The 23,161-nt window shown below is 35.4% G+C and overlaps 2 protein-coding genes across 6 annotated transcripts in view; one reads left to right on the top strand and one right to left on the bottom strand.

Moving 5' to 3' along the window:
• Positions 1-3,806, bottom strand: part of ZMYND8 (zinc finger MYND-type containing 8) — a 129,334-nt gene extending 125,528 nt beyond the window's left edge. Inside the window, exon 1 of one of the 3 annotated variants that reach the window (XM_070744668.1) lies at positions 3,062-3,806. The gene's annotated coding sequence lies outside the window, so the exon portion shown is untranslated. Of the gene's footprint in view, positions 1-2,644; positions 2,734-3,061 lie in introns of those variants that run through there. The other 2 variants (XM_070744665.1, XM_070744669.1) reach the window with 2 other exon arrangements.
• Positions 3,374-20,386, top strand: LOC139163697 (translocating chain-associated membrane protein 1-like 1). 3 transcript variants are annotated; one of them, XM_070744672.1, is made up of 11 exons: positions 3,374-3,716; positions 9,366-9,426; positions 9,863-9,981; positions 10,876-10,992; positions 11,087-11,145; positions 11,767-11,851; positions 12,171-12,241; positions 12,818-12,922; positions 15,801-15,944; positions 16,835-16,992; positions 18,673-20,386. In XM_070744672.1, the coding sequence occupies exons 1-11, from the start codon at positions 3,597-3,599 to the stop codon at positions 18,744-18,746; spliced, it is 1,113 nt and encodes a 370-aa protein (XP_070600773.1). In that variant the 5' UTR covers positions 3,374-3,596; the 3' UTR covers positions 18,747-20,386. The 3 variants fall into 3 exon arrangements, with proteins under 3 accessions (XP_070600773.1, XP_070600775.1, XP_070600774.1); XM_070744674.1 differs by lacking the exon at positions 3,374-3,716 and adding an exon at positions 3,882-3,900; XM_070744673.1 differs by lacking the exon at positions 3,374-3,716 and adding an exon at positions 3,907-4,076.
• Positions 20,387-23,161: the final 2,775 nt, after the last annotated feature.

Below are 23,161 nucleotides of genomic sequence, written 5' to 3'. Positions count from 1 at the left end.
TAATTTTCTTTATTGTATAGTCTTATGTAGTAACATTTATATAGGTAAAACTATTGCTATAGAACTTTAGAACAGAAAATAATCACAACTGTCCCTTTGCAATAAGGATAAAAACCAAAGTAAATAGCATACAATATCTTCTGTCTCTTTGTAGATTTCATTCATTTCCTTTTGTTCATACTGCAACTAATTTTAAAGAGCTATTTGAAGAACATTAAAGAATACTACTTATTTATGAATTTTACACTGCTGAATGCCTGCCCAAAAGTTGCAATCTTTTCTTTTCCCAGATTTAGATGAATTTCCAAGAAACATATATAGCCCCTCCCTGGTACAAAGCTGAAGGGATCAGATCTGGTGGCCTAGATGTTAATTCTCTGCCTTACAAGGCAGAGGCCCCAGGATCAAATCCCAGTAAGGGTATGGCTAGCTGATGAGGCCAGAATAAGGCCAAAATAGCGCTATCCTAGTCTCCCTTAATTTTAAAAAAATTCAGCAAAAGCATGTGATATATACATTCATACGTACGTACAAACATACATACATACATACATACATATATATATATATATATATATATATATATATATATATATAATTAAATGTCTATTTATAATACTAATTTATATAGTGCCCAATTCACATAAATGTGGTCATGTCACTTTTCTCAGTGGCATTGTTACTCTGAACGGTCATTAAATGAACCGTTGTAAGTCGAGGACTGCCTGTACAGTAACCAGAAATAGGCGGAAGATGTGTTGGTTATACTTGCTGCCTATTACCTACCATTCTAAGACACAACAAACCTCCAGCTCTTCAGCACAAGTCTCTTATTATTTATCAGACTCATTACCTTAGATCAGGGGTAGGCAAAGTTGTTTTTTCTATGACTTGTGGACCTCAACTCCCAGAATTCCTGAGCAATCATGGTAGCTCAGGGGTTCTGGGAATTGAAGTCCACATGGTCATAGAAGAGCCAACTTTGCCTACCTTGCCTTAGATCATTATTTACTTTACATTATTTACTTTAATATCCCCAGAATTGAACCCAGGATTTTCTCCAAGGTGTCTTGGAAGGAGTTAGTAGACAGAAGTAACAAAGATTTTAGAGGCTAGCTCCTTACGTATTTGTATTTATTAGTATCCTATCTTTATTATTTTTTTACAAATAACTCAAAGCAGCAAATATAACCAACCTATTTTCCCAACAACCACATATTGCCTCTTTCCTCCATTTGACCCAAGAGAAGATCCTATAATTTAATTTTTTCTATAATCCTACTTTGATGGTCATTTCCCATCTTTACAGATTAAACATCTAAAAATGACCTCAACTCAATCTCAACTTCTGGCAACTGTATCCTTATTGCTTTCTTGACCTTCTTGTACATAAAGTAATATTTTTAATTGCAAGCTTATTAACTGCGATTTCATGGTTATGTCAACTATGATTTACAGAATTTATCCAATTGGCTGAGTTTTTTATTTGAAATAATGAGCCATAAATTAACTACAGAAGTCATATTTGCACAAGACTAAGCAAGGTAATGAATGTTATGAAAGCCATAATCTGAAATGGCACAAAACAGAGTTATGATGGAGACTCTAAACCACACTTGGGGGGCGTTGATAAGTTATCTTACCTCCAAAAATAGCCCTCTCTTCTGGGTTTAGAGAGAGCTGGAAGCTTGGGGAACTTCTTCCATTCTTCAGACATGAGGATAGGAGGTTAGGGCTGCTACTAAATGGAATTTCTCCAACCCCACTGTTATAGAAACAGAAAAGGGACGAAGGGATCCAAAATTTTCCCCTACCCTACCTGCCATCAGGTCAGAATAGAAATATACTGCTCAAACAAATAAAGGGAACACTTAAACAACACAATATAACTCCAAGTAAATCAAACTTCTGTGAAATCAAACTGTCCACTTGGGAAGCAACACTAATTGACAATCAATGTTGCCAGCACATTCAACTTTGTTCAGAACAAAGTACTCAATGAGAATGTTCCATTCATTCAGATCTAGGATGTATTCTTTGAGTGTTCCCTTTATTTTATTTTTGAGCAGTGTATTTTTAACTGCAAAAAAAGTAGGTACTGTCACAAATGTGTCTGGAAGGCCAGCCTAAGATGGTCTCTAACAGTACAGTATAACCAAAGCTGAAATTTGATTTTTGTCTAGAATGTAGTTCAATGTTCCAAACCTGGGAACATAATTTATTAGTAAATAGCACTAAAATACAAGTTTTGGGGTTTTCCTCCAAGAAGTCTTAACAATTTCTTGGATGATGATGATGATTATTATTATTATTATTATTATTAATAATAATAATAATAATAATAATAATAATTTATTAGATTTGTATACCTCCCCTCTAAATTTATTCTAAATTGAATAAATCAATTTACAAAACTTTATTTCAAATTGTAAATGTCTTGGAGAGGGGGATCCACACTTAAACAAAAATAGCATGTGATCTTAAATATACACAGGACCTTAAACTTGCTCCGAGTAGCAGGGGCTTCTTTAGGTTGCAAGCAAATCTCTTTCCAACCTTGTCAACGCGAGTGTATTTTTTTCCTCTCTGTCTTTGGATATGCTTATCCTCTCATCTAGAGCAGAGGCCATGCTTTGCTACTTACGTGAAGGATGCGCTTTTTTAAATGGAGTCGGGTAGTGTGTGTTTCCCCCCAAAAAATAAATGAAAGTTTTCCCACCCAGACACGCATTCAATCACATTTAACTTCATTTCTCCTCTTACATAGCCTCAATTATTTAGGTTTAGACGGACGCTGCTGATCCTTAAAGGAACCACGCGGGCAGGATTAATCCACTGTATCAGATTAAAATGGGACGGATTTCTTTAGAGTTCAGGATGCGACGCACACACATACACACACACACTATGTGTTCTTTTGAGAAAGCATCACCAGTTGGGGGAGGGGGCAGAAATCTTGCTTGGAAAAAAGTTCTCCCTCTTGTAATGCCAACATAGCACATCCGAGAAACCTACGGACGCCCCACCCCCCAATTTTTTTTTTTTTAAAAAAATCCAATACCTGATATACTTTCTCTTCTCTGGGGCAGAACTTGCGCGATCTTGTTTCCACTAGAGCCATAGAGAAATTAACCGCAAGTTCGGGGAACCCGGTAGGTCCCACCTCCAGGAGCTTCTGAGTGGCCATCATCCACGCCACTCACACGCACCCTCTCTTCTCTCCCCCCCTTTCCTGCCTCCTTTTCGACCGTTGACCAAGCCTCAGTCTCTTTGGAACTCCGCCCCTAAGAAAGCTTGCCTCCGGTTTAAGGCTCGACGATTAGCCGCCGGACCCATCGCTCACTTGTATCCCGCGCGTTGATTGGCCGAGCGTGGAAAACAGGGGCGGATAAGAGTGCCGGGGCGGAGGGGGGAGGGAGAGGCGGGGAGGGAAGGGACGAGAGTCGTTGGTGTTTACTGAGCGTGAGGTGAAGTGAGGAGCGAGGGGAATTGTTGAGAGAGTAGAAGGAGCGGCAGCTCTTCGTCCGTACTTCACCCTCAACTTGGGTCCTTGAAGTTTCCCCCCCTCACGCACACTCTCGGAAAGCTCCGCCGCTATGGGACTGCGGAAGAAAACCAAGAGTCCGCCAGTCTTGAGCCATGAGTTCGTTATCCAGAACCACGCGGATGCGGTCTCCTGCCTGGCCATGGGCCTTCTGTTGGGGCTCACGTTCGAGGTATCCTTACTATGCAGGGCCCGGGGGAGGAAGAGGCTGCGCGAGGGGCTCCAGGCACGCCCCCTTTCCTCCTCCTCCCCGCCCTTCTTCACCGGTTCAAGTGCGGCCCCGCCCTTCTCTCGAGCCCTGTGAACGCTTCAGGCTGCTCATTCTCACGGTCGCGCTCCCCTCCTTACACGCTGACGTACGTAGGAAGGTAGCGGACAACGTTTACGGTGTGCTGCTTGTTGCCCAGGCCGGCCTCGAGGGCTATTATAAGCTTTTACAGCCTTTGGGCAACCTGACTTGGGTTCTCTCTCCTCCGCCACCGAAGAGCAGGAGGATTCGTTTTTATTTATTTTTATTTATTTGTTTTGTCACGTACGTATTGGTGGTATACAAAGATGTAATGTTTATATATATATGATACTAGTAAAAAGAAACATTAGGACAGGGGAGGGAAGGCACTCTGGTGTAATCCGGTTGTCGAAGCGTGGAACTCATTACCGGACTCTGTAGTATGTATCATACCCTAACGCCCAACATTTTACCCTTAGACTATCCATGGTTGACCTCTCCAGATTCCTAAGAGGTCAGTAAGGGGCGTACATAAGCGCACTAGAGTGCCTTCTGTCCTCTGTCCTATAGTGTCTCCTATATCTTCTCTACTATATCCTCTATAACCTTCATTGTGTATTATTGTGTATTGGAATAAATAAATAAACTTATGCATGCTCCTTACTGACCTCTTGGGAATCGGAAGAGGAATCAACAGTGGATACCGATAGTCTAAGGCAGTGTTTCCCAACCTTGGCAACTTGAAGATATTTGGACTTCAACTCCCAGAATTCGCTGGCTGGGGAATTCTGGGAGTTGAAGTCCAAATATCTTCAAGTTGCCAAGGTTGGAAAACACTGGTCTAAGGTAAAGTTTTGGAGGTTAGGGGATGATACTACAGAGTCCGGTAGTGAGTTCCGTGCATTTATCTGGCAGTCTCACGAAATGAAGAGAAACTCGTGCAAAGCCAAGCCACTTTCAAGGGGGGGGATAACATATTGTGGACCAACTAGCGAGATCTGTAGATAGATAGATATATATAAAGTTAAGACTTGAGTTATTCCAGAGAGAGAGAGAGAAGGAAGAGGGTCTGGTTTGAATATCCTATGAAATAGGATGTGCAAGTGGTCTTTTGCCCCCGCTTTATTAATATTGCTTCCTGATTGCTTGTTTGACCCCTATGGCGATCATTAAGTGTTGTGCCTCATGGTTCTTGACAAATGTATCTTTTATGTACCCTGAGAGCATGTGCACCAAAGACAAATTCCTTGTGTGTCCAATCGCACTTGGCCAATAAAGAATTCTATTTTATCTTGGTTTCCTTTGGAACTTTGGACTGTGTTTAAAAGATTTGGTCCCCAGTACTGATTTTCAAAACACTGCAGTACAATGCTGGGTTTCAAATAAAAATGAAGTGTCCAGAAAAAATGCGGAATGATTTCCCAAAACTGGAGGGGGGGGGGTTAGAAGGAATTTTGTAGATTTTAAGTTGAGTATAGGAAATTGTCTACAAGAGAATGATATTGCTCCTGCTGAAGCTAAGTGATAATGCTTTGGATTTGGTCCTTATGAGTAAGCAGTAGTGTTAAGCATACTGCTGATCTTAGTAGCTACCGGTAGTAGCAGATGATTCCATTGGGGAGCTTTTGCAAGGGGGGGAATTAGCCATATTTATTTGAAACAAGAAATCTTACAGAGCCAGCGGTGTATAGGAGAGTTAATGCTAATATTAAGAATATAGTTTCTTGGCTATGAATAAATTAACTGCCTTGAAATGGCCCTGGGATGGGCCTAGAGGCAAAAAGGAGCTGTGACGTTCCTTCAATATACCAGGGTGATCCAACAGAAAAAACATATATCTATATGCATATATATAAAACCATGTCTTTTTGAGGCTTTCCCAGAGTCATGTGTTTTCCTGTTCTCCACTATTAATTTGAAATTACTGTATGGTTTTAAGTTGTTCTGTAATATTGTTGATATTCTTTAAAATGCAAACTGGGCCATATTTGCATTAAGGTAAAATTGGTACTAAGAAATCCAGATATCATTTTGTTAAAGGAATTAATGTTAGTTTAGGAAGAACCAAAATAAACATACAATTGGAGAACCTAAAAAAATGTACTGCTCAAAAAAATAAAGGGAACATTCAAATAACACATCCTAGATCTGAATGAATGAAATACAGTGTTCCCTTGACTTTCGTGGATCCAACATTCGCAAAAAGTCTATACCACGGTTTTTCAAAAAATATTAATTTTTTTTAATTCATGTTTTTTTTCTACACGTTTTTCCCTGCCCATGACATCATATGTCATCACCAAATTATTGTTAATAAATAATTATGTTAATAAATATCAGGATCATTAAGTATCTTCTTCAGTGGTGAGTACCAGTAATAATGGTGAGTAATAATCTAAAGTTTGTTAAGGGAATGGCAAATTGAAATTTAGGGGTTTAAAGTGTCTCTACTTTGCGGAAATTTGACTTTCGCGGGTGGTCTTGGAATGCATCCCCCGCAAAAGTCAAGGGAACACTGAATTCTCATTGAATAGTTTGTTCTGTACAAAGTATAATGTACACAATAGCATGTGAAATTGATTGTCAATCAGTGTTGCTTCCTAAATGGACAGTTTGATTTCACAGAAGTTTGATTTACTTGGAGTTATATTGTTGTTTAAGTGTCCTTTTATTTTTTTGAGCAGTGTATTTAAAGACCTTTCACAGGGATTTCCAGTCTTTTCAGATGCTTGCTCTTGGCTGCTATAGCCAAGATTCTGATAAAAAGTAAGGGATTATGATACACTTTAGAAAGAATTTCCTGATCCACGTTCTTCAGCAATGGAACAGGTGGACTTAGCTTGCTAGTTAAAATCTCTCCTGTTAGACATCTGCGGACAGGGGCGGCATACAAATCCAATAAATTATTATTATTATTATTATTATTATTATTATTATTATTATTTATAAGTGGAAACTAAAATAGACTTTACCAATTCAGACATACGGTAATTAATTAATTGTATGAACTTTCCAGAATTCTCAGCAGTGGCTATCTATGTTGGCTGAGGAATTCAGGAAATTAACCTGCATGCATTTATGTTAGGAAACACTAAGGTATAAATTCCTACATTTGACAAGAGGTTGATCTAGATAAGCAATTCTTAAAACATTTTGGTTTCAGAACCCTTTATGTTCTTAAAAATTATTGAGGACCCCAAAGATTTTGGGTTTATGTGCGTGATATCTATTCATATTTACGCTACTGGGAATTAAGAGTTGTTGTTTTAAAATATTTGACTCTGAAGATCTACAGAACTCTCAAGACCACATTTTGAGAACTACTTTATTCCCACAATAATAAACATGGGTAAAGAGAATGATTGACTCAAAGTTACTTTATGTTCACCATAACCAGTGGACTGTACTGGTTTCCATCACAATAAAATTAATTACCCAAAATTGAACTGATTATAGTGTTGACATCACCTTTGGTGCTCATTGATCATCTTGGCCCTTGTAGCCTTTTGTTTTATTATCAAAAATTATTTTAATTAAAAGAATAATTGGCATGTCACAAAAACTGGTTGAAACTTTATTGCCACTAATGCTTTTGGGCCATTTATTTCAAAATATCACTAAAGGAGCTATACTTCAAAGCATTATATGCAAGCTGAGAAGAAAAATAATATAACAATAGTAACAAAAAGCATTCAGGTAGAAGGGATTGCAAATAGCTTCTTTAATTGATTCTTTTTCCCATTACTATGATTTGGGAAAGAGAATATCTTGTTTTATATTTTAATTTTTAATTTTACTCATTTGTAAGTTGATGGGTCTATCTTAGAACCCATCTTAGAATCAGAACATTGGGGGTTCACAACCATTGCATTTTTATTTACTCTAAACTATTTATATGCACACAATGTGGTGTTTGAACTTTCAGTTCTTTTTTCTACTTATTAGCAAATTGTATTGTGTTACATGATTGATTTGCATGTACATATATGCGCATCAAATGTTATTTGGAAAAGAAATAGCATCCTTTGGATACCTGTGGATTATTTATTTATTTATTTATTTAATTATTTGCTGGATTTATATGAATTAACTGAATATAAGGCTGCAAGATGAAACAGTTGAGATTAAAGATAAGTAACTTCCAGATAATTCAACAGAACATTTAAATATTTCTCATTAACTCCAGATCAGAATGTGTGTGAAGTTCAGTGGAGGAGTTGAAAGTTAGTGAGTGCAGCAGCAATATAGGTTGGCAGAGTGCAGGTCAACAAAAAGGAAAATGGGGATAACATTGCAATGGTCATAATATCAGCAACCCACTATAACTGCCATTTTGTTCAGCTCTGTTCTAACTTAGGTCACTGAACAAATGGGCAGCCATCAAACCACTTTCAAACAGAGAGCTTGAATATGGTGCTTAGATTGACACAGAGACACTTCTAACATCAAATCCTTTGAAATGATTGGCCTAGAATAAAAGGCTTTCCAACTGGACAAATACCCTATAGTATTCCTAACAAAAGGCCAAAGAACAGCCTTAACCAAAGAGATTTGAGTTCCTGCATTCTTCTATAAAACACAGGCAATTCCATTAAGCACATTAAAATATCACCCATAACTATTCGATTGCCAGCTATATAGCTCAACCAAGGGGCAGCATTTAGAGCCATTAACCAACAGGATAGCTCACTCAGATCCTCAAGATAAAGAAAGACTGCCAGATTTATAGCTAACATCATTCATAGAGAACTTACTTAGGTAGATCATTTTGAAGTTAATTGTCAAAGTGATTATCTTATTTGGATATTTTACGGAACAGATTTTGTGTGTCTTGATATTATATGGATTTCCTGATACGTTGTATTTATTTTATATTGTATTTTATTATATAAATACTATATTGTGATTCAGTATGATTGCTTGATTAATCAATAAATAAGGGACAAAATGCAAAAATTTGTATTATTAATCTTGGTAACTATACTTTTCAAAGTTTTCAAAACCTGTGTCTCAGATCTGATACTTCAGTAGTCAATAGGGTCATCTTCAGTCTTGTTCAGTGCTTAAATTGACAGTTTTGTTAGCTATAAAAATGTCATCACTGCTGGGAAGAATTCTATAATAATGAAAATTAAAAAGGTGAAAGATTTATACGATCTGAAGAGAAACCACATACACCTGCTATATTGCAGGTACCACCCCTTTCCCCATCCAAATCCTATCTTATCTTATCTAACCATACTAATATATTGCAAAGTAAATCTATAGATACGAAACCATAAAACGTTAAATATTAAGTATAACATGAAAATGTACAGTTAAATGTTTAAAACTGATACATAATAAGTTATATATCTTATGCTGAAATATGTCTATTGTTCTGTATTGCTCTTACTTTTTGTATCCCTATTCCCCCCCCCTTTTTTTCTTTTTCTTCTTCTCTTAAAAAAAGCAATAAACTATATTTAAAAAAAAATAATGAAAATTAAAAAGTTGCAATAGTCATATGAAATATAAATTTTAATAGCAACCTCAGAAAAGTAAGTCCAGCATAGAACTTGGTAACTTATTTTTTTCTGTTTTAAATTTTAGGTTACATCCAAATATGCCGCCATGTTTATAACTGTACAATACAATGTTACATACAACATAGGTAAATATAAAATATACTTTGTTCTATTTGCTGTTTTCATTTTTAAACATATTTTTCAGTACAGTCTTCTACATGTTTACTCAGATACTCTCTTAGATTATTCACCTTCCAAATGTATATATATGTGCATGTGTAGGTGTGCCAGATTATTGGTAGGGGTGCAGTCATATATAATGTTTTCTAAATACTGTATAGCCTGATTCTCTGATTATCATTACAAAATTCTGTTGTGCTGTTTTTGTCCAAATAATAAATACATTATAATATCATATTAAAGGAAATACAACATGACCCTATAGCTTTTAAAGCAGAATTTATTGTAGATATGTAAATAATACTGTTGAAAATTTCTGTGCATGTTCTCCTGATGTATAATAAGGTTCTAAATATAGCCTATACAGTACTGCTATTAATAGTAAGATATTCTGCATTTCAGATGATGGATCTGACCCAGTTCATTTCTATGAGTATGGTCCAAAAGATATGGCCACCATCTTCTTCTACATGCTTATAGCCATTATTCTGCATGCAGTGATTCAGGAATATATACTAGATGTAAGTTTACAATTATTAGATAAATGTGAATATGTGAAATCAATTCAGTTCCAAATTCTTCAAGATACATTTATTAAATAATATTCTCTACTATTGGATATAAAAGATATGTCAGATCTGGAACCCATCTTTACCTTTTTATATTATATAAGCCTGCCAGCTGGGTTGCTTTTGGTATAGTAGTTACAGTACTGAACTGAAAATTCAGATATCATAAGATCTAGTCCTCAGGCGTGAAAGCTGGCTGAGTAACTTTGGACAAGTACCTTCAGTTCAACTTGGCACACAGGATTATAGTTGTAGAAAAAAATAAAAGCATGAGCATTGTGTAACAGTGCCTTGAATTATGTGAAATAAAAGGAGGACATAATTTTCATAATTTATATTTATAGAGGTTTAATAATATCAACCATGTATCGACATTATGGAAGAACATTTCTTTAGAATGAACAGTGCACCTGCAGATTATAAATTAATGATGTGAAAGCTTAGTATAGACATACAAAATCAATGTCTCAATTAAGATCCAAGACATATTCATTTGGGTCATTGAATATTTTCTGGGATTGTAGATTGGACTGTGAAACTCAAATGCCCGTATGGCATAAATAACCGTGGTTTGATTTGTATGTGGATTGTTTTTCTAACACTTAAGCAGCCGCTATCAAAGAGCTGATCTGTCAACTATTAGAATATGTGGGTCACACTTTAATGTTCACTTACCTGATAAGTAAACTGAAGGGAAAAGTCCACCATAGCATTTTATAGTATTGGAATATAAATGCTAAACTAGAGATAATCTAGCATTCTTCTTGGAGAAGCTAACATATTCACTAGGAAAAAAATGAATATTATTAAATTAATATTTCTGGTGTTTGTCATATTTTTTCCTAGAAAATTAATAGACGTCTCCACTTGTCAAAAACAAAGCATAGCAAATTTAATGAATCAGGACAACTAGCCTTTTTCTACTTGTTTTCGTTTGTGTGGGGAGCAAGTATTTTGTCTGCAGTAAGTAAGTCAAGTTATCTTTCTGGAAATTAATTTAAATGAATACTTGCCTAAAATATATCAAAACCTTTAACCTTTATATTTTTCTCCTTAGGAAGAATTTACAACGAATCCAACTTTGTTATGGAAGGATTACCCTCATTCTCATATGTTGTAAGCTTTTTTATTTTGTTCTTTTATTTATGCCAGGCATTTTGCTTCCTTGTTCAAATTGACAAACATATCTAGTTATTAATTCCCAGTCATCTGAGTATTAGAGATGTAGCATGGACATACAGTATCTATGAACCAATTGTCAAGGAACTATTTTTAAAACATCTATATTATGATATGAATGTTTTTAGACAGTGAATTCTACAAAGTACTAATTAGTATTTTTCCTTACATTACTATTTAATATTGCCTTTTCACTGTCATCTTCCTCAATCATATTTTCCAACATTTAAGATTATCTAATATAGATTCATTACAGTTTATATAATAATGTAATATGTATTCATTTAAAATTTGATTACATTATTAATCATATACTTGACTTGAAAGTTGAATTAATTTTCAGTCACCCTTCCTTTAAACCAAGATCTTCATTGATAATATCCATCTTAGGTCCCTTTGGCATTTATGTGTATGTGTAAAATCTATGTATAAGTTTCAACCGTAGCCAACAGTAAACAAAAATGGGTTCATGATTTCTAATTCTCATGATTTGAATGGCAAAGGTAATTATTGAATGCTGTGTATACATCTTTTATATATATATACTTTTCCTTTTAGTTTTCAGGTTAAATTCTTCTATATTTGCCAAATTGCCTATTGGCTCCATGCACTTCCAGAACTGTACTTCCAAAAGATTAGAAAGGTATAAATTGTTAACTTTAATTCAGGCATTATATTTCTTTTATTTACTTTCATTTATAACGATATAGGATGATATTCTAAATAAGGAGAAGAAATAATAATGAAGAGAAAAGTACTTCCCTCAACTTGGTAAGAGATTCATACTATACAGAAATATATTGTTGGGTAGGGAAGGTAATGCAGTAGATCATTTTGACTTGCAATTTATTTATGTCCTTCTTAATAGTGCTTTTGAAAAACAAATTACAATGCAAACCATAGAGAAAAGGAAAACTTTGCTTTTGTTTTTGTAATGTGTATTTTCCATTTCATATTTCTAGGAAGATATTCCAAGACAGTTGCACTATATTTGTCTTTATACTGTCCATATATCTGGTGCCTATATCTTGAAGTAAGCATTTATTTATTATTTATCATGTTTTTAGACCTCAATTAAGGCTTATCTCTTATGGTGTCCAAAAATTGTTCAATATATTACCGGTAGTCCTCAAATTACAACCATAAGCTGAGTGACCATTCAAAGTTATAACGGTGCTCAAAACAGTGACTAATAACTGTTCCTCACACTTAGGACTGTCACAGCAACCCAAAATCATGTGATCAAAATTTTTGCAATTGGCAACCAAATTTGCTTAATAACAATGGCAAAAGAAGGTTGTAAAATTGGATGTAACGCACTTAACAATCATCTTAGCAACCAGAATTCTGGTTTCAATTGTGGTCGTAAATTGAAAACTAGCTATTTATCAATATTATATTACATTAAGAAAACATTTAGTATTTTTGTGTCATAGTTAATCATCTATCAGATTTGATCACGGCTTAAAAAACCGTAGAATGCTCATCCTGATAGCACAACGAATCCTCTGTCTGATATGTAAGATACATTAAACCTAATTTATTGTTGTTGAACTTTGTTAATTAATGAATAATATTCAGAATGAAATATTTATTTTTACTATTTCAGCCTTCAGCGCTTGGGTCTAATTTTGCTGGTACCTCATTATCTTGTAGAGCTCATTTTTCACGCTTCACGTCTTTTCTACTTCAGTAATGAGAATAAACAGAAAGGGTAATCTTATTTTTAAATTTTTCCTGTTACTGTCAGATAATTAATTTAGTTTTGTTTTTTACAGTTTTCTTAGTCTCATCTGCCTGTGGGTTATTATTTCTTTTACTATATTTGCAAAAATTAAAAACATTTTAGATCCAGGTTATTTGAAAAACTTGTCTTGTTTAACATTGATCTTAAAGTCTTGCTTTTTATATGCCACCAAGAAAATCATGACTTTTCACAAATAACTAAACCTGATCTCTACCTATCATCCACACTTCCTTTTCAATGGAATGTCTAGTTTTTTTCTCCAAACTTAGCTTCATGCCCTGTTGAATAATTATGTATTAACTACTTTATTATTTTTATGATTTCATTAACAGGCATTGTTTTGCTAATGTAAGACCTTTCCAGTGCTCATATTCAATTCAATTCAATTTATTAGACTTGTAGGCCACTGCTTTCAGAGGACCCGGAGCAGCTCACAACATGCAATACAAACAAATATGTATACAAATCTAATAGTTAAAAAACAGTAACTAAAAACTCATTATATAAAAAACAGTCAGTCTACTCAATCACATCCATACATAACATTTAACAGTCATAGAAGAAGGGGGCATGATCTAGCTGCCCCGTGCCTGGCGACATAGATGGGTCTTAAGTGTTTTGTGGAAGGCGAGGGGGGTGGGCAGTACGAATCTCTGGAGGGAGCTGATTCCAGAGGGCCAGAGCCACCACAGAGAAGGCTCTTCCCCATGGTTCCACCAAACGACATTGGTCGATGGGACCTGGAGAAGGCCAACTCTGTGGGACCTTATCGGCCACTGGGATTTGTGCGGCAGAAGGCAGTCCCGTAAGTAATCTGGTCCGATGCCATGTAGGGCTTTATAGGTCATCACCAACACTTTGAATTGTATCCGGAAACCAATCGGCAGCCAATGTAGGCCGCGGAGTGTTAAAGAAATATGGGTGTATCTTTGGAGACCCAGGACGGCGCGTGCGGCCGCGTTCTGCACGATTTGTAGTTTCGGAACACTCTTCGAAGGTAGCCCCATGTAGAGAGCATTACAGTAGTCGAAGCTCGAGGTGATGAGGGCATGAGTGACTGTGAGCAGGGACTCCCTGTCCAAATAGGGCCACAACTGGTATACCAGGTGAGCCTGGGCGAACACCCCTCTCACTACAGCCGAAAGATGGTATTCTAATGTCAGCTGTGGATCGAGGAGGACGCCCAAGTTGCCGACCCTCTCTGAGGGGGTCAGTGATCCCCCCCCCCCCCCCCCGGGTAGTAGACAGACAAATGTAATTGTTCTTGGGAGGCAAAACCCACAGCCACTCCGTGTTGTCAAGGTTGAGTTTGAGCCTGTTGTCACCCATCCAGACCCTAACAGCCTCCAGGCACATCACTTCCACTGCTTCGCCGAGTGGACACTTCCAATGCCAGTAGATTTTTTTAAAAAGATTGTAGCTTCCAGTACAATATACAATCCCAAAATTCAAACCATAGAATAAATGAAGATTTTTTCTTTTTTTAAAGTTTGATTTAAAAATCACTTGGCCTTCCTGAAAACCTCATAAAAGCATACTGATTTTGCAGAAATTCTTCTCTCAGACCTAGATTTCTCATTAGTTGAAAACATGTTTGATTATTAAGCTCAATTAAAGTTAAGATTAGAATCACTATTCAATTGTCTTATGCCTTTAAAGTGATTTTCTTTCCTCTTTGGCTTTTATTCTATGATATAAAACTATGATATACTGTTTTTAAAAGTATAAAGTATTAAAAGTAAAATGTTTTCCACTATAATGCCTGATGTCATGGATGTGCTCTACAATGTGTAGCAAAAGTCAAGTTTTTTTTAAAAAAATTACCATATTTTTCGGAGTATAAGACGCACTGGAGTATAAGACACACCTTAGTTTTGGAGGAGGAAAACCAGGAAAAAAACACATCTTCGTCTGTCTCCCAGCAATTTGCCTCCCAGCAAACATTACAGATGATATACACTGTTTGCTGTGCATTTTTCTGCATGTGTGTCTGACCCATAGAAATAGCAGAGAATTGGAGAAATGCACATTATGGCAGTATATTAATGCCAGCAAATTTTCTTAAATATAGGCACAATAACTCCTCTCAATTATTTAAATAGATCTACTACAAACATGACTAAGTCGGGGTTTAACTCAGCTGCCTTATCTTAATATTAAACAGGACCACTGCTACCTTTCAGTTTATACTTCTACAGATCCTGTTAAAATTAGTGTGGCTTTCTGGAAATATAATTATTCTGTAAGATACAATAGCGCTGGGCCTCTTCAGATCAAGCATTTATTTTTAAAAGCTTCTTCATTTGCTAAGTTGTCTAGAACAATAATAAAGCAGTCTTTAAAAAAATAAGTCTAATAATTTGAACATTCTATAGGCATTTATAGTTATTGACTTACCGGTAGTTCTTTGCAGCAAGCAACAAATAGCCAGTTTCGAAATAGTCAAACAAGAAAGTAAAATTCTGCCTTGCCTTTTCTTGCCAGCCATTTGCATCTGTATAGCTTTAGTTTCACTTTCATTTTAGTATGTGGGCTTGCCTGCAGCTTCAATCAATCAGTTGAGCATCAGCAGGATATAATCAGTGGCTTGTGCTAATCAGGTTCTGGGCTGCTTGCTGCAAGGAGGTAAATTCCTAGGAGGCACAGACTGAAAGGTGGGTTGGCTGGGTGGAGCTATATTCAATGTTTAAGACGTACCCACATTTTCACCCTCTTTTGGGGATAAAAAGGTGCATCATATACTCCAAAAAATATGGGTAGTCATTCCTATGATACAGCTGCGCTCATATTATTTAGTTACATAAAGCAATTGATAGTGAAATAATTGTCATTTTTTTCTTTTCAGATTTACCCTTTGGGCACTTTTATTTGTAATGGCTCGTCTTTTGACCCTGACTTTGTCAGTTCTCACCTTTGGATTTGGTCTCACAAAAGCAGAAAATACTGGCTTTTCTGTAGCAGAAGGAAACTTCAATATACTCACAATTAGGTATAAGTTTTTCTGAAATAGCTATTTTAGAATATTATTTACAGCCACAGATCCAAAATAAAAAATTGTGGGTAGGAAAAATAGTATTTCTTTATTCTTATTACTATTTAAACTATCATTTATCTTAGTACATAACATGTAAACCTAACTCATAAGCTTTTCTGCAATTTACCCTTAAAATGTTGGTCATACTAAACAATCATAAGAGTGCATTACTGTATTTGTTGTAACACGAAACATCAGCCCTTTGTCTGCCCAAATAGCAAGCAAAGTTTGTAGCTAGCTTTTATTTTTCCAATGCATACCTTTTTTTGAGGGTGGGAAGGATGCCTTCCAATCAGTGTTAATTCCTGAGAACAGTCTAACTGCAGTCTCTAGTTTTCTTGGCAACATTTTCAGAACTATTTTTCCATTGCCTTCTTCCTAAGGCTGAGAGAAGAGCCACAAAAGAGCTTTGTGCCTAAATCAGAATAAAATGGAAAGCCTCTTTGGTTTCTAACCTTGTACCTTAATCTCCAGACCATATTGATTCTCAAAGGCATTCAAATAGAAATTTTTGTGTAGAGTTTTATAAATAAGACAATTTAATTGTCAAAATGCTTATTGGAAAATAAATTTTCAGCTATTTGATATCGCACATGCAAATTAGAACAATATTCATGCAAAATTCAGTTTTTAACTGTCATATCTAATAGCCATGATCTTAAATATATTATCTAGGGATGTCTACTATTTAAAGACACATGGTATGTGTTAGCCTACTGGTAAGAAAGCATTTGGATTGTATGTGTAACTTTATTTTATTTTTTGAATGGTCCATCTTTAGAGAGGATCTCAAAAATCATACACCATTCTAACTATATAACTCTGTTTTGTATTAAACTAATTAGAATTAGCTGTCTGGCTGCAATTTGTTTGACTCAGGCTTGGATGATGTGGAAATTCATCAATTTCCAGTTAAAAAAGTGGAGAGAACATGCACAGAATCAAATTCCTAAGAAAAAAGCAAACACAAAAATTAAGTCTACAAAAAAAGAGTCCAGCAGATGTAAGTATAACCCTCACATTTATACTAGTATCAAAACCATAAATGTACATTACTAGAGTGATGGTTGCTAGTTAAATAACACCACTTGATTTTCTTGTTTAACATTGGATGGACACTTACGGCATAGAAAGTTATGTTACCTCTAAATGACTAAAAGCTAACATGATTTTTATGTACAAAATTAAACATTTATTTACAGATAGTCATTGTTTAACAACCATATTTGGGACTGATAAGCCTGCTACTAAGTAATGTAATAGTAAGATATCATGTGGCTGTTAACAGGCTTATGACCTGACTTTCACCACGCTTGTCAAGCTACTCATCCACGGTCATTAAGCAGGACCTAATTGCGACTTGTAATTTTACTGCTGCCTTCTCAATTCACTCTGCTACTCACAAGATGATTGTAAAAGGACACAAATGATAATCGTGCGACCATGGCATGCTGCAATTCTTATGAGCACCTACCAGCTGCAAAGAACCCAAATCCTGATCGTGTGACTGGTTATACTGCAGAAGTCGAAGGACCATTCACAAAGTTACTTTTTCAGTACAGTTGTAACTTTCAACAGTTGCTAAACCAGACAGTTGTTAAGTGAGGACTACCTGTATTAATTTTTAAGGCTAACTCTGGGCAGCATACGATGTTAAAAATAGTAAAACTATAAGCAAAAAACAAAACAATGCTGTACATGGGACCGGCAACTCTGTCTAAACTAAGACTTGGGGGAAAGCCATATTTTAAGGGCTTTTTCAGACAGGTTTGAAATCACTCTGGGTGAATGTTCCTTCAGAAGGTAGACTACAACAGAAAGCCGTGATTCCCAGTTCCCATTTCATTACCACTATTTATTGGATGGGATTTAAATTATGGCAACTCTGCCCAATTATACAGGAAAGACATAAAAATAGCAATAGCACTTTGACTTATATATTGCTTCACAGTGTTTTACAGCCCTCTCTAGTTGGTTTACCGAGACAGTATATTGCCCCCAACAATCTGAGTCCTCATTTTACCAATCTCAAGAGGATGGAAAGCTGAGTCAAAATAGAGCTGGTGAGAATCAAAACACCAGTAGCCAGCAGTCAGCAAAAGTAGCCTACAAAAGTAGCCCACATTCTAACCACTGTGCTACCTCAAAGGAATATGACATCTTTCTACAGATTGTATGCAGATTTACTAATTATATGCAGTTGCATACTGATTCAGAAAAAGTGACCCTTGGATTATTCAGGTAGAAATATTAGTAGTGCCCCAAACGTTGATTGCATTATTAGGTATATAATTAGCCAGGAAAGATGTCCTTATTGTCAAACTAACCCTACTCCAGGGTGGGTTGTTCCCAGTTTGGATCAGTTCACCAGAACCGGTAGTGACCCTCTGATGACGTCACAGACCCGGTTACATAAAAAGGCTGACTTCACTCTTTGTGTGCAGTAGGTTATAGAAGCAAGATGAAGAAGCAGCAATTCTCTCTACAAAAAACCAGTATTTGATATAATTCACAAAATGTATTAGCATTCCTAACTTAATTACGTATATGTTAAATACAGTATGTTAAATTTGCTAACTTATACTTCTGAAATAAAAACCTGTTTATTACATGTATAACTCTTAATGCCACCTATCCCAAATCATAATGTACTGTTTATCTCCCCCCCTCCCCTGTATTATAGCTAACCTTGTAAATGGAACAATAAAATCTGAAGAAGGCATATCACCTAGGAAAAGAAGATCAAAATTTTTGTGAAGAGCACAGATAAAGAGGACACTGATTTAATTGAAGACTTTCTCACCTTAAATAGAAAATCTGCATTACACTGACCATAGAACAACTATATTTGGCTACTTGGGCTAAAGGACATTGGTTGGAATAATATATTTTTAAGTGTATGTTCATCAAAACAAACTTAAAAATATTATTTTAAAGTCATTTATTTAACACAATCATCTGAAAATAGAATATTTTATTATAGTCTGACCTCTAATTACAATGCTGCAATATTAATAGAACAGCATGGGGGAATCTAATAAACCAGAGTTGTCTTTTATTTGGAACTTTATTTTATTTTATAAAATGTAGTTTTAGAATTAAAGTTAGATTTATTTTGCAATTTTTTCTAAATTTTCTATATACCTTATTAAAGTGCTTGAAATTCCTTTTTAGATTAGAGGGCAAATAATTTTTTGTTACCTCTCTATTTGGTTAAGGGTAATGTTTGAATTGTCATTAAAACAACAGTTAATACTGTAATTTGAAAAATTGTCAGGTTAGCACATCCAAAAAAGTGCTTTCAAACAGTTGCCATCATGTAAGAATTTAATGCTTAATTGTGAAGAATGGAACCCTTTTTAATTCTAAAAGCTGGTTTTATATTAGTGAATTCTGAAATATTTGTAACAAAAATTTGAAATTACATGCTTCTTCAATATGGTGCTAAAAAGTGCTGGTTTATTTAGAGATCCATGAAACTGTTATATAATTATAATATAATCTTTAATATGCTGAACAGAAAAACATTTTGAAATTATTTTCCTAGTGTGAAATGATGTCAGACTGTATCATTAGATACTAAAAAGATATTCATGAATCCTGTCTTTTTGTCAGAAAACAATGTTAAAAAGACCAGGCCCTGCAATATAATTTTGTCATTTGGTCTGATCCTGCATCATACCAAAAGCTTTTATTACTGAATAATAACTTTCCTTGAATGTTTGTTGTAATAGCTTAAGTGTACATACTTACTAAGTAACAGGACATTTTTGACTGTGCCAAAATCTCCTGTTACAATTATTTCAAAAGGGTAGGCCAACTGGTGCCTTCCAAAACTAACCATGCTAGTTAGGGGTGATAGTAGTTAAAGTCTAGAACATCTGAAGCAAACCATGTTTCCTTCCCTTTTTTTGAAAACTGATTGGTACTTGAGATAAACAATTGATTGGAATCCAAAACTATACATCTTTTTTGAAATTGCTTTTATTACCTCTGTAGACTTTGCAACCTGGCATGGAAACCATTCAAAGTGGATTTTTAAAATACCTATATGTCATTCCACATGATTTACTGGACCTACTGTTAGAAAATGTTTGAAGTTCTACTGGGTTCATAGAATTGAATTCATGATTTTTTGTATTATAAATATAGACATAGATCTAAAAGTCGTATTTTTTCAAATTTCTATTTAAGGATTTTCTCTTCTGCTTTCTCAGGTTATCTGTTCAAAACTGGAGTAGTAGTCTTTATTTAGTTAATGTGGATTAGTCTGCAATTCTGAAACAAGTTAAAACTCCATGGCTACTTTATAATTCACAATTAAACAATTAGAACCTTGTCTTGTAAATTCTGTAGCACCAACCATCAATCAAAGAATAAAGGCCGTTTAGATTTAATTATTTTTCTATCCTTGTTTGAATTTCTTAAAACTCATAGATGCTTAAACCTAAATGAATTCTACAAGTGACTATTATTAACCTGGAGTTATCCCTATGAACTAAGACCTTCCCAGAATTTCTACCAACTTTATTTATTATTATTATTATTATTATTATTATTATTATTATTATTATTATTATTATTATTATTGTAGCTGGGATATCTTGAGAATTATAGTTCCAAAATACCTGAAGGGTGCCTTTTATGGAAAGGATGCTGGAAAAATCATAGAGAAGTCTTCAACAGACTAGAATCTTTGGGAATACTGCCAGTATCCCTGTCAACTCAGGATATTAGGGAATATAGTCTTAAATATTTGTAGGTCATCAGAAAAGGCTAAATGTGGCAGCAGTCTATGTACTACTGAAATTATATTTGTTACATATCAATCTGATACTCATCTTGGCAGGCATTGCTACAATGTAAAAAAAATATTCAGTTAAATTAGGGAGAGGAAGTGAAGTGAAAGATTTTGGAGACTACAGTTCAAAAATATGACGAGTTGCATATTTCTAGCTCATGTTATGTGTGGAGTGGTTTTCCCTTTCCTACCACTTTCAGATTTTTGGATTGCTAAGTAAAGCCAGCATGGCTACATTGCCATAGAGAAAATGAATTGCTTTAACATAGCAATCTGGGCTTTTGTTTTTTAGATAACTATATGTACCATAAATATTTCACAAATCGCAGAGGTGCCAAAGATGTCTGTCTGTTACATTCCCCATTCTTAATTATAATAGGCGATTGTTTTTTTTTAAGATTTGACATACTTGTTAATAATATTAGATAGCTAAAGTACTAATAAAGAGTTAAAATGGTTTTCTGGTTCTGACAGATATTTATGATTGATTTGGAAGTCAAGATAGCTGCCTCACAGTCCATTGTAAAATTACCTCGCCTTGCCTCCTGACCATGTTCCTGTGAGAAACAAGTGGCTTACATTTTTAAAAATTTCTTAGTACCATTTCAGTGGTGAGTTTTAAATAATTTTGTTAACGTTTTGTATGCACATGCAATGCTTCTGCAGATGTGCAGAACTGTGTCGAGTGGGTGGGCAGAGCCTTCCGCCACCAGGACTACCAGTTCCAAGAACCAGTCCGAACTCGGAACAACCCACTGCTATAATTCAATGAATTCAGTCACATGTATTTTAGATGTTATTATATGGGATGAAATTGTTCTTTTGCTTTGTGAAATGGGAGGAATTTTTTTATATCTCTTAAATATTTCCATGCAAAATGCTATTCCAGATTTGTTTCCTTTTTCTTCATTTGTCCTCTTCTGTGTACGACTTTGTTTTAAGATTTTATCTGCTGACTTCATAATCCCCATTTTACTGTAGAATGAGTATTTTTAATTATTTGGATGGAAATTTATGTCATCACTTCATTTGATAGAAAATTAATCTTCTGAGCTGTTCTGCTAAAATAAGAGAAACTTTTCTGATTAATTTTCACTGTACTTCTCATAAGATGTTGCTTTCTCTAGTCACCATGTATGTGCTTTTTTGGACTTGTTCTGAATAGGACACTGGTCATATCTTCATTGTGATCATGAACAGTTGTGTTCATGTAGAGTGTTTTATGTTACTAATTTCAAATAAAAGAAAATGGAAAACTCCTTTTCCTCTCAAAGCAGAATATTATATTATCAGTTATAATATCAAAGCACAATATTATAATATCAGTTATTTTAGGAAATAGATGTGGCCTTTGAATTCAAGAAGTCAATTTGTTTGGTGGCTAGAACTACCGGTACATCCTTATAGAGCAGACTTGGGCAAGGGGCAGCCCACGGACCACATCCGGGCCGCCCACTGTCTGTCATCGGGCCGCCCGCTATCTTTCACCAGTCTGCAGAGGGCGGGGTCCGCTCCAGTGTGAGGATGAAACAGCTCACCATGTCTTTCGGGACTCCTCCGGTTCTGGGGGAGTCCTGGCAGACGCAGTGAGCTCTTTCATCCTCGCACTGGAGCGGACCCCGACCTACCAAGAGCGGCCGAGCACAGACACCACGCAAACACTCCAGCGCAGTGACTGTGGTGCACTTTGTTGCCATAAAGCAACCAAGGGTCTGTAGAGTGGGTCTGGGTGTTTCAGTCAGGCCAGGGTCTGGGCCTTTACAATATTGGGTAGAACTGAGTTAATTATATTAGTCCGGCCCTCTAAAACCATCCCAATTTCTCATGCGGTCCCATGGCAAAATTAATTGCCCACCCCTGTTATAGAGCATAGTTCAACTACTGTATTGCCATGAAAATTAAATGTTTAATTTAGCTATCTCTTCTATCCCTCTACACTTCGGAAATTTGATTCCCTTTTTTAAATTCTAGAAAATTTAAGTTCAAATATTTTAAAATGTATGTTACCTAAAATATCCTTGAAATGCAAACATTTTGTATATATGGGCGGTATATGTGTACACCTTGTTTTTTTGAATTGGGTAGAAGAATTTCTTTAGCAGCATGGGAAGAATATAAATGGAATATCATACTGTCCTGTGTCATTGCACTGATTGCACAGATGGATGTTTTATGTACTATCAAATATTAAATAAAAGATGGGTCTGTGCCTTAAGATTGTTTTAATATGTTCCAAACAATATTTCCAAATACTGGAATATAAAAAAATGCTTCACCAAAAATTTGCTATTTCTAATAGACAAGATTATAATTTAAAATCAGATGATATAAAATATGAGTTAATTAGAGGTGTGTGTGTGTGTACAATGTA

Source organism: Erythrolamprus reginae, chromosome 3, assembly GCF_031021105.1.
Source record: "Erythrolamprus reginae isolate rEryReg1 chromosome 3, rEryReg1.hap1, whole genome shotgun sequence".
NCBI classification, from domain to species: Eukaryota; Metazoa; Chordata; class Lepidosauria; order Squamata; family Dipsadidae; genus Erythrolamprus; species Erythrolamprus reginae.
The sequence above is the reverse complement of the archived record's forward strand: the minus strand, read 5'-3'. Positions and strand labels throughout refer to the sequence as shown.